The sequence below is a fragment of the Myotis yumanensis genome, unplaced genomic scaffold (genome assembly GCF_028538775.1).
Source record: "Myotis yumanensis isolate MYYU_CA2020_CCGP unplaced genomic scaffold, mMyoYum1.0.hap1 SCAF_14, whole genome shotgun sequence".
NCBI lineage: Eukaryota > Metazoa > Chordata > Mammalia > Chiroptera > Vespertilionidae > Myotis > Myotis yumanensis.
This window is the reverse complement of record NW_027223765.1, coordinates 4,455,989-4,468,582: the sequence shown is the minus strand read 5'-3', so window position 1 is coordinate 4,468,582 and position 12,594 is coordinate 4,455,989. Positions and strand designations below refer to the sequence as shown.

Genomic DNA, 12,594 nt, shown 5'->3' with positions numbered 1-12,594 from the left:
TTTTATTAGTTCTGTGTCCTGCTGTAACCCTATCTCTAAAAGTGACTGGTACCCAGAAGCACTCGGAAATATTTCTTGATGATCCAAAAAAGGGCTGTGCTGAGGATACACTCACATGACTCATGCCAAGCCCTTCCACCTGGGCCATGGTTAGCTCAGTAAGTATCCATTTAAAAAACATACAGTTAAGACACAAATAGGTTAAACGCTTTATACTCAATGAAGAGTTGTATGATGGCTTTTTTTGCTTGTTTTTTAATACATTTTTATTGATTTCAGAGAGGAAGGGAGAGGGAGAGAGTGATAGAAACACCAATGAGAGAGAATCATTGATCGGCTGCCTCCTGCACGCCCCACACTGGGGATCGAGCCCACAACCTGGGCATGTACCCTGACTGGGAATCGAACCATGACCTCCTGGTTCCTGGGTCAGTGCTGAACCATTGAACCACACTGGCTGGGCTGGTGATGGATTTTTACAGGAAATTCATTAATTATAATATTAGAATCTGATCGGTATTGTCACTTATTTATTTGTTCCTTAAAAATGAATCAAGAAATTATCACTATTGCAGGTCTTGGGGATTCAGAGGGAAACAGGAATAGCCAAAAGGAAAGAACATCGACGAACCTTTCTGGCAGCCCAGGCAGGGCTTTTCCCGTACGTCTGTGAGGCCTGAGGGCCCGGGAGAAGAATCCGCAGGACACTGATGAAATCAGGGCGCATGCTGAGATCATTAGCTTCATTACTCGACTTTCCCCATTGTTTCATCTGCCAGATTCTCTACAACTCAAAAGAGACCAAAGCATTGTCTTGGAGACAAGAGGTTATTCAGACCCCCCACCTCACCGCCCCCATCGGCCTTAGAGAACCTCCCCACCAGCGGTTTCGGGCTAGAAGCATAATTGGCTGTGAGTCACGTCAGAGCCATTGACCGTGGACGCGGACGGCAGCAGCATCCGTCAGCCGCGGAAGAGCCGGGTCCCGCTCTCAGCTCTCTGGTTCATCCCTGGCTGGTCATTAAGGATGCTGAGGCAGCTCCCGGCTAATTGGACCATTGTCTCTGCAACCTCATCCATTTTCTGGCTGCGAGAGGGATAGAGGCGCCCGCTGTCCCCAGCACAGCCCTGGGGCCTTGCTAATCAGCCTTGGTGATTGGCTGGGGGGCCGCTGCTTGAACTGTTCAAGCCACTCTCGGTGAGAGGTTATGCGGGGTGGACGTTTTATCTCCCAGTCAATTACAGTTCGTGAAAACCGAAAAGCTCCTAAAATTAAAAAAATGCCGCATTTACAGCACTCCCTGATGCAAGTGCAGTGCACCCACACACATACACCAATGCAGGCACGCACATGCGCACCCACCACATGATAAAGTAGAGAAACGTGTGATAAAGAGCACGTCCTGGCCAGTGTGTCTCAGTGGTTGAGCATGGACCTATGAGCCAGGAGATCACAGTTCCATTCCCTGTCAGGGCACAGGCCTGGGTTATGGGCTCAATTAAGACAGCCCAGTGGAGGGCGTGCAGGAGGCAGCTGATCAATGATTCTCTCTCATCCTTGATGTTTCTATCACTCTCTCCCTCTCCCTTCCTCTCTGAAATCAATAAAAATATATTTTTAAAAAAGAGAGAGCTTGCCTGGCCGGCATGGCTCAGTGGTTAAGTGTCGACCTATGAACCAGGAGGTCACGGTTTGATACCCAGTCAGTGCACATGCCTGGCTTGCAGGCTCATCCCCAGTGTGGGGTGTGCAGGAGGCAACCAATCAATGATTTCTCTCTCATTTTTGATGTTTCTATCTCTCTATCCCTCTCCCTTTCCCTCTGAAATCAATAAAAAACATATTTAAGAAAATAATAAAGGGACAACTTTAAATCTGTTCACTTCGTTTTTCACAAATACCCCGTTTTTCACAAATACTCCGGTCTGCCTCTAATTCTGGAGTAATGCACTGGGCCTCCCTGAAACTACTTTCCCTTCCCTGGAAATTAGATGGTAACTCCCTGAGGGATTTTTTTTTTTTTTTTTTGGTAACTTGCTTGGAAGACAAAGGGAAAGGAGAAAGAGAGAGAGAGAGACTGAGGAGATTGATTATCTCGCTAGAACCTAACTGCAGGGCAGACATCCCTGCCCTGAGCCTGGGGCTTGGACAAGCTATAGTAAAGCAGGTGGCCTGGAAACAGAGGCAGAGGCCAGCACTAGAAGACACAGCCAGCGGGAGAGGCGGGGCTCTGGGGTGTGCTGTGTGGGGAGCATCCCTGGACCCAAACCCGGCTGAGGACCGGCAGGGACACCACCCACAGTACAGCCTGGAGCAAACACTGACCTTCCCTAAGCTTGAGTCGGTGTCAGCTATACAGCTCACAGCTGTGCTAGTCCAGAAAACCGATGTTCCCCGTGCTTTCTGGCAGTGTAGACGAAGCCAGGAAATTCTGCGATGCTTCACTAACTTCATTCCAGCCCGAGAATCATCTAACAGTTCATCACAAGACCCAACAATGAACCGACAAGCTAGATTTTTCACTGCTATGAATCAGGCTTTAAGGTGTTCAGAACCAGGAATTGCCTGGCTGGCATGGTTCAGTGGATGAGCTTTGTCCGATGAACCAGAAGGTCACAGTTCGATTCCTGGTCAGGGCACATGCCCAGGTTGTGGGCTTGATCCCCAATAGGGGACCTGCAGGAGGCAGCCAATCCATGACTCTCTCTCATCATTGATGTTTCTATCTCATCTCCTCTCCTTCTCCCTTCCTCTCTGAAATCAATAAAAATATATTTTAAACATATCCAGGAATAAATAAGATACCAACAGGTCATATCTCACCACCACCAAGCTATTGAGTCTTCCCAAGTGAGCCAGTGAGTTAGAGAATGCCCGATTCTATTAGCCTTAAATTCATCAATTAAATGAGATTGGAAATGTGTGCCTCACCAAAGGGACCGCAGGGATTTCATCTCTTAATTGGTGCTTGTAATGTCCTTTGAAAACCACAAATCACCTTCCAAATATAAGACATCACTCAGTCCGGTTCCACTCCCAACTTAGAGGACACGAAGTCTGCAAGCTCTTCCTGTGCTGGGAGGGAAGGAAAGGCAATGAATAACGCCTGTGGAGTACCTGTCGTGTGCAGGGCACTGTGCTCTGTACTTAATACGCACGACTTCATCCAGAATTTCTTTTCTGGGGGGAGGAGCATAATTGGAAATTTTAAAGTTGTAGCAAATGTGCAGAAAAGAACAGACAAGCCATTCAGGCCATCATAAATTATATTACCAGGTCAACATATTTGCTTCTAATTGCTTTCCATAATTAAAAAAAATAATCAGTTGTTTTATTTAACATTAGAGGCCCGGTGCACAAATTCATGCACCAGTGTGGTACCTCGGTCTGGCCTGCAGGATTGGGCCAAAACCGGCTCTCTGACATCCCCTGAGGAGTCCTGGATTGTGAGAAGGCAGAGGCCAGGCCAAGGTACCCACTGGTGCATGATTGGGGCCAGGGAGGGATGCAGGAGGTTGGCCAGCCAGGGAGGGACCCCGGGGAGGGCTCCAGGGCGTGTCCAGCCCATCTTGCTTTGTCCCAATTGGCCGGGCCCCAGCAGCAAGCTAACCTACCAATTGGAGTGTCTGCCCCCTGGTGATCAGATCATAGTGAGCAGTTGAGTAGCCTTAGCATATCATTAGGACATTACACTTTGATTGGTTGAACAGAGAACTGGATGACCAGACACTTAGCATATTAGGCTTTTATTATATAGGATAGGACAATGTGTGTTAATTTTCCATTCAAACTACGGAAAGCTATGCAAAAAAAAAAATAATAATTACCCAAATTTCATTATTTTTATCATTAAAATTAGGTAATATTGCAGCCATCTTTCTGTGCATATAAATATAGAGAAGGTAGATTAACATGTAGACAGATTAATGCATAGACAGAGAAGAATACTTTCATTAAAATGGGATCATACCATAGATGCTACAATATTGCAATTAAATTTTAAGTTGAAATAAGTAAAAATAAAGAGAATTTTGAACTTTGAATAAATGATTTAAGACCAAAAAAATTTTTTTTTCTAAAAGATTCCCCTTAGATTTTATAAATATTTCACTAAGTAACACTAAGAAGTCAGAGTGCTTATGCTTCAAAAATGACATCTATAATAATAAAAGCATAATAAGCTAATTGACTGGACATCCTTCCAGATGAAGCTGGGCTACGAGGGAAGCCTGGGTCCCGGGTGCCAGAGGGAAGCCAGTGCAGGCAGCCAGGGAAAGGAAGGCCTACTGTTGCACAAATTTTGTGCATTGGGCCTCTAGTGTATATATAAAAAGCTTATGCTTGCCCTAACTGGTTTGACTCAGTGGGTAGAACGTCGGCCTGCAGACTGATAGGACCCAGGTTCGATTCCGGTCAAGGGCATGTACCTGGGTTGCGGGCACATCCCCAGTGGGAGGTGTTCAGGAGGCAGCTGATCGATGTTTCTCTCCCATCGATGTTTCTAACTCTCTATCCCTCTCCCTTCCTCTCTGTAAAAAAATCAATAAAATATATATTTAAAAATAGCTTATGCTTTTCATGTATATGTATATTATATGTAAATGTAAATGTATGTGTATATAATTACCTATGGACTGTGAAAGATAATATTGGCACTCACATTCCTCACTACCCGCTCCTCATTTTTGTATTTACATTTGATGTGTTCATGTTTTCCAAGTTCACAGCATTTGTACCCTGTTCCACAACTGAAACCAACATGTGTTCATGGTCCATGTAGATGTAGTCTGTGTGCATCCTATTTCTCCTTCATTCTCGGGGCCTGAGAGCTTAGCTGATGGACTTCAGTGTGAGGTCATTTCTTCCAGAACAGACATCTAGGTTCCATCCCCTGAGAGTGTTCCTTTTCTCTGGGATGAATGCTGAGTGTCATTCTATTTAAAAGACATCTGGGTGGGAGTTGACAGTCGTGTGACCCTTTCCCTCAGGGTACCGTGGACTCCTCTTCGCTGTCTCCTGGTCAGGATGCTCCTGTTAGTAAATCAGCCAGTAATCTCATTTTTTCAGCCTTTTATTTTTTAAGAATATTTTTTATTGATTTCAGAGAGGAAGGGAAAGGGAGAGAGAGATAGAAACATCATTGATGAGAGAGAATTATTGATCAGGTGCCCGCTGCACACCCCACACTGGGGATCAAGCCGGCCTGTGCCCTGACCTGGAATCGAACAGTGACCTCCTGGTTCATGGGTCCACGCTCAACCACTGAGCCCCCGGCTGGGCTTCAGGCTCTTAGATGACTTTCTGTTTCAGTCTGGTCTCCAAAAGTGTTTCTTAGCTTGAGGGCCAGCAGTCAGCCAGCAGGTGCCTCTCTGAGGGCCCTGGAGGGCGTGTTCCATCCACTCACAGGGACCCTTCCGGCTCAGTGACACCAAGGATCGCCATGCGGGGTCTTCTTATGTCTTTTTCATTCATTGCCTTTCCTTCAATTGCTTTATTGTCTGTGTTTTTCAACTGCATTCATTATAATGATCTCACATTACCCTTTTGTGTCAGTAATCTGACTTTCAGTAGTCGTCTATTTGGTTGCTTGCCTATCCTAATTGATTTATTAGTTCTTTAAAGATGTGGTTGCATTTGTAGTTTGTCTCCTTACATTTGCAACCTCCTAATTTATCTGATTCTATTGTTTATTTTTTATATTGATGTTATTTTTTTCTTCATTTTTTTTTTTTTTTAAAAAGCGTTATGTGTCTACAGCACGAAACAAATTAGAGAAATTCCCTAGGATTCCTGGAGCCGTTTTCCTCCGGGCGGGTACTTGTCTAGCCTGGGCACGCCCTGCTGCCCACGGTCATTGAGATGAGACCTTTGGCTGTGAAGGATTTCATTAGGGAAAATGGTGACATGGGGCTTGAAGACTAGATGCCGGTGCCGGGTCGGCATTCATTTCCTGATGTGGGTGGCTTTGTTGTGGTTATGCACAGGACTGTCCTCGCAGGACATGGAAGCCGATTGATTTGGGAGGCTGGACATCAGTTTGAAAAATTACTCTAAATGGTTCAAGACATTCCTTTACCAGTGGTTCTCAACCTTCTGGCCCTTGAAATACAGTTCCTCATGTGGTGACCCAACCATAAAATTATTTTCGTTGCTACTTCTTAACTGTGATGTTGCTACTGTTATGAATCGTCATGTAAATATCTGAGATGCAGGATGGTCTTAGGCGACCCCTGTGAAAGGGTCGTTCGACCGCCAAAGGGGTCGCGACCCACAGGTTGAGAACCGCTGCTTTGCACTGTTCTTGCAGTGCTCTCTGTGTGTTTGAGACCCTTTCAAAGTACGTGCCCTTCATTTCGTGTGTGTTGGCCTGACATCCCCGGGACCTGGGGCCTCGCTGAGAGCAGGTGCGGTTCTCACCTGGCGGGACTCCTTTCTTCCTCCAGGTGACGGTCCTTTCAGCCGCCCCGTCTTCACGCAGGAGCCCCAGGACGTCACGTTCCCTGTGGCTTCGTCACAATCGGAAGTCACCCTGAGCTGTGCCGCCAACGGTTACCCTCCGCCCCATTACAGGTAAGTCCTGCCTCTTGGCACCACGCGTTTCCTCTTTGTCTCCAGGTAAAACATACCCAGAAAAAGGGCTCAGAGCGCCCTCAGTGCTGTGTGGGCTCTGGGAGTTTTGACACCGGTGTCCCGCTGTGGCCAGGGCTCCAGGACAACTCCTTGTTCCCTGAGTTTCCCACTCTCCAGGCAGCAATGCCCCACCCTCCCGGCAGCCACTACTCCGACTCTGTTTATTGATCAGGTTTGCTTAGAAGAGTTACTCTTGACATTGTTGCCACGCAGTGTCGTGTTGAGGTTAGAACTGAAAGAACAATAGAAAAGGGTAAAAGAAAGAGGAGGAAAGAGGAAGAACAGGAAGGAAGGGAGGGAGGGAGGAAAAGAGGGAGGGAAGAAGGAAAAGAGGGAGGGAGGGAGGAAACATAGAAGGACAGAAAATAAGAGGAGATTAAAGGAAAAGACAGGAAGGAAAGGAAGAGATGTTTCCTAAATTGGAGAGACCACAGAGCTGGCCCATTCTGTGCCCCCCTCCCAGGGTGAGGCTACTGCCTCCATTGCCCGACACGCAATGGTGATGAAGACAGTAAAGGTTCCCCTCAAAGCAGTTAATCAAGATGGAAACTTCACTGTACCTGATAAATTCCTGTGACCCCACGGCTGGGCCCCATCAACCCAAGAGCACTGTTTTTGGAGAATGTCTAAAAGATGGCTATGCGCCTTCTGAGGCAGCACAAGGCTTTCACTCTGGGCAAAGACGAGAAACCGTTGTTTCTCACATATAACCTGTGAACAATGGGGAGGAGGGGTCAGTAATGATTTTGTTTTTATAAGGTTGCAGGGAAGGCAGAATTTGATCCTCATTGTGGATGGAATTCACAAATATTAAAGTATATGCACGTATATAGTATGCTTGTGTAAATAATAATGATATTTGGTTGGTGAGAATTGCATATGCAGAGTGAATATAGGAAAAGACAGAATAAATATTAGTATGACTTTTGTAACATTGGGTTTGAAAAGCATTTTTCAAAAATCATAATTTTTATCAGGGAAGTTAAATAAACACACACAGAAAGTAATGATTTCAGCCCATTAGGGCAAAATAAACTGTTTTTGCCTACTTTTGATGTTGCATTAAAAATGCCATATTTATATGTATAACTACTTTGATCTTAAAATTATGTAGATTAATTACCTAAATGACTCAACTGCACAAAGATAAAGAAAGACAACTGTCGCTTATATTTTTTTGAGCTAATTTCTGCATCTTTTTTTTTTAACAACAAAAGAGCTGAAAGGTGATGCCTCATCACGTAATTCTCACACACTGCCCCAGGCTGCCTGTCCTTGCACCCCCAAAACAATGAGCTCAGCTGTAGGTGAAAATTCACTCACTTAACAAATGGATTTTGTATTGTTGGTTGATTTTTTTCAGTAATGAGCTGTCTTATTTAATTTAACATGTGGTTAAATTTATAAATATCTGACTAACACATTTTTCATTCCACCTAATACTTAAAGTTGTAATTTTATTGTTGAGAGCTAATTTGATTGCTTATAAGAGTTGGTAGAGTTTGTTAAAGAAGGAAAAGAATATGTGAATCCCTATAAGATGAGTCCCATTGGCTAAGTACAAGAAGCAATCTATCCACCAATCAATCAGCTACTTATATAAGATATCTATTGGTTTACAACAGGCATAAAAAATATAAAACAATGGCTCTCAAGATAATTTACCAATTAGTTTCATCAATAAAGAAAATACACAGAATGAAGAGACTGAAAATCCCAGGATTGTTAAATGGCTTTTGTTTCTAGGATACTTGTAACTTAGGAGGCTAAAGACAGGCAATTTAGTTCCAACCCCATAACCTGGTTGGCCCATCTCTAAATTATAGCATAAACCACTAGTAGGCAAGAGGCTTTGAAAGGAGGGAGGAAAGAAGGGATTCGGAGTGCTGAAATGTCAGGCTCCGACCCAAATTCCTTGATAATAAAGCAAAGGGCAGAGGTGTCTCAGATAACGCCCACTGGCAACAGAATGTGAAGCTGTTTCAATCTGACCCTTTCTAACTTAAATGTTATAGCAACAAACTCACTATAACCACATTCGCCTTAGATTGTGTGTTTGAGATGAAGGAGAATCTCTGGAATTCAGGCCCTCACATTACTGAGGGCACGTGGATATAGAGGGAAGCCATCCGAAAGAGGTGCTGACTTGGAATGAAGAAGGGCGGCGATGCTGGTCCCCACTCTGTCATCCTGTGTGTGACCTTGCGAGATCTTGGGAGAATCATTCCTCTTTCCTGGCACCTGCTTCCTTATCCAGTTGATTTTGAGATGTGTGCATATTTTATTTTATTTCTTTGGTAAATTCTCTTTAGCAAATTAAATCTCATGGGGAAAACAAGCAATATTTAAAGCAGAACTTTGGAACTAGTGTCAAAGCAACTTGTCTAGTGTCACTTCAAATAGAATAAAAATACCATTACAAACGAGATCCCGGGAAAGGAAGAAGATGTAGATGTGTCAGGCAAGTTGGGACAGAAGCGTCCCCATGGAAAGATCCCTCTGTTTTTTAACAACAGGTGGGACGTGGGCATGAAAGCCTTGCCAGGGAGCTTTGCAAAGGGAAGGAGCATGGGGTCCCCAAAGATGGCACGTGGGTGGGATGGCTTATCCCTAGAAAGTCTAGGATCACCTGAGAGCAGCAAGCTGAGTTCCGGCTCAGAGGACGCGTTGTATTTGGAAAAGTGAGGCGACACATAAGAGGTTTCTACCTGGGCCACATACACTCTCATCAGAGACAGGTCTTTGAAGGTCATCAAGGATGTGTGCCCCACCTGCTCTTGGCCTGGTCACCGCAGGAGGCTCCTCTCTCCAGCTCTGCCTGGTCCCAGTGGCACTCTGGAGTCCAGACGGGGCCCAGATTTGGAGTAAACCACACCAGTGCTCACTCGGCTTCTCTCCTTCTCAGCCACCCCCTCCCGTGACCCCTAAAGCCCCAGGCCATGAAACAGGAGGGATGTTACTGTGCAGACTTTAGAAGTGATGGAGAAGACTTCTGTGGAAATTGGATGACTTGTCCAATGATACACTAGACTGAAGATTCTTCCCACAAGGCAATGCTGTCAAAGGTACTAGTAGGGCACGTGGCCCCCACCCCGCGAGGCTGCTCACCACCTAGATTGTGGAGTTCTCTTCAGAGGTGCAGGGATGAGCCCAGAAACAGGCACTTTGAAGGAGTACTCCACTTCGTGTACTTCTAAAGCAGGGGTGGGGAACCTTTCTCTGCCAAGGGCCATTTGGATATTTATAACATCATTTGCGGGCCATACACAATTATCCACTTAAAAATTTGCCAAACATTTTTAAATTGATCATTTGGTCAAACATTTAATGAACTCACCCCTAATGCCTTAGCAGGGCCAGATCCAGTGATTTCTCAGGTCTTATACAGCCTGGAGGCCAGACGTTCCCCACCCCCGTTCTAAAGCAAGGCCCAGTTCTGAAACATACACACACACATACACATGCCCCCCCACACATGCATGCACACACATGCACTTACTATATGCACACACGCGCACCCACCCACTTATAAACACACACACGCACACACTTGCATTATGGAAGGAAACAGAAAGACGTGGCCGCCACCATCGTATTCTTGACTCTGGGCTTAACGTCTCAATAGTGAAGAATGTTTCCAGCAAAAGGTCAAGATTTTAATTTGAATCCATTATGTTTCCTGGGATTGGTATGATATTAATTAGATGCTTAAAATAATCATCTAAAGCACATTTCCTCACCAGCATCGTAGGAACATTCTCCCGGGTGTGCAGCCCTATCCGTAACGTGTGCACGACCACCACTCGAATCCATTCATACACCTCTCTCTCCATCGATTCAGACGTAGTAATTAGGACGGCGCCCACACTGGCGCGGCCCGGTCTATGTGCCCGGTGTGATAATCACTGCTCCGAGTGATGGGAATGATGATGGGGCGACTGCGAGAGCCTCCTTGGCTGCAGCAAAGCCGAGCGCTTTGCATTTGTGTTGAGAAACAATTACGGAGCTTAATTAGGAGCATGTAAGGATGACAGCACTTATTCCAGTGATTGATTTCCAAACGAAGGGGACCTGGCGAGCCCAGGCCCTGTCTGCTTCGCTCTGAAAGGAAAGGGAGCTCAAGGCCAGAGACGTGGCCGGGAGGCGCTGTGAGGCTGTGTGACCCCCGAAGAGGGGAGGACGTGGGGGCAGGAGACACACCCCAAGGGGACACTTTTCACCATTTGCTTCTCCTAAGGTTGAGGACAAGCGGAAGAACAGAGATTTGGCAGGAAGTTCAGCAAAGTGAAATGTAGTATTTTTGACTGTTGTCTTTCAAACTCTTTTTATTGAAAAGAACTTGAGGTGCACAGAATTGGGTCAATGAGTTAAAAGTGACGAGTTTGTCCAAAAGCTCGAATGGATTTGATGTTGGTGGGTCAATTACTCTGAACTTCCCAGGGGTTGAGGGTGAGTTACCTGTGTCCGTATTTCTTTCACTGAGGTAGACCTTGGCTGTCTCTCTCCATGGGGTGTTTTAGGGTGCTCCTGAAAAGGTCAGTGCTGTTTGGAAGAATTTTGTAAAATGTGATTTCTTTCTTACAGTTCACCCCCTCCTACCCCCGCCCCTCAATGCATGTTTAGTCTGATCTTAGTGTGACCAGAGGAATCCTTGGAAATTGGCTCTATTCCATGGGAAAGGCTGTCCACTTGTTTTCCTAAATGACTGATTGTCTAAACTCAGCATCTTTAAATGTGTGTTTTCCTAAATGATTTTTTAAAATATATTTTTATTGATTTCACAGGGGAAGGGAGAGGGAGAGATAGAAACATCAGTGATGAGAGAGAATCATTGATGGGCTGCCTCCTGCACGCCCCCTACTGGGGATCAAGCCCTCAACCAGGGCATGTGCCCTGACCAGGAATCGAACCCTGACCCCCTGGTTTATAGGTCGATGCTCAACCACTGAGCCACCACGGCCAGGCTTCTAAATGATTCATATATGAATACGCACACCTGTGTCCTTGTAATGCGTCTCATTAACTATGAAATATCCACGCTTCTACATGTCTGGATATGCTGACGAGACTTAGGGGGTGCCAGGTGGGGAAGTTAGAGATAAGCACTGGGCATTCTCTCGTCTTCAAATGACCGAAGGGCATTTCCAGAGCATTTTCTGGTTCTTTTTTTTTTTTTTTTTTTTTTTAAATATATTTTATTGATTTTTTACAGAGAGGAAGGGAGAGAGATAGGGAGTTAGAAACATCGATGAGAGAGACATCGATCATCTGCCTCCTGCACATCTCCCACCGGGGATGTGCCCGCAACCCAGGTACATGCCCTTGACCGGAATCGAACCTGGGACCTTTCAGTCCACAGGCCGACGCTCTATCCACTGAGCCAAACCGGTTTCGGCCATTTTCTGGTTCTTTAAAATAAAGCATGACGAGGCCTTCCTCCCACTTAATTCATGGACTAGAGCAGCAGTTCTCAACCTGTGGGTCGAGACCCCTTTGGGGGTCGAACGACCCTTTCACAGGGGTCGCCTAACACCATCGCAAAACACATATATAATTACCTATTGTTTTTGTGATTAATCACTATGCTTTAATTATGTTCAATTTGTAACAATGAAAGTACATCCTGCCTATCAGATATTTCCATTATGATTCATAACAGTAGCAAAATTACAGTTATGAAGTAGTAACGAAAATAATTTCATGGTTGGGGGTCACCACAACATGAGGAACTGTATTAAAGGGTCGTGGCATTAGGAAGGTTGAGAACCACTGGACTAGAGGATTGCTCAGTAATCACTAAGCCGGAGGCTTTGCTGTCTAAAGTGAAAGCTTCTCAAGCCCTGTCTGTGCTGTTCCAGTATCAGGACAGCTTGGCATTTCCAAGCACCGTGGTGCTGGTTCCAGCGTGATTAATTTTCCCAGGAAGAGACCAACAGGGACAGGCGTGTTCCATGGCCACCAGG

General features: G+C 45.5%; 1 protein-coding gene across 1 annotated transcript in view; it reads left to right on the top strand.

The window, feature by feature from the left end:
• CNTN6 (contactin 6) overlaps nucleotides 1–12,594 on the top strand; it is a 157,284-nt gene that overhangs the window by 55,469 nt on the left and 89,221 nt on the right. The window contains 1 exon segment of the mRNA XM_070391434.1: nucleotides 6,445–6,571. Coding sequence (XP_070247535.1) covers nucleotides 6,445–6,571 — 127 coding nt within the window.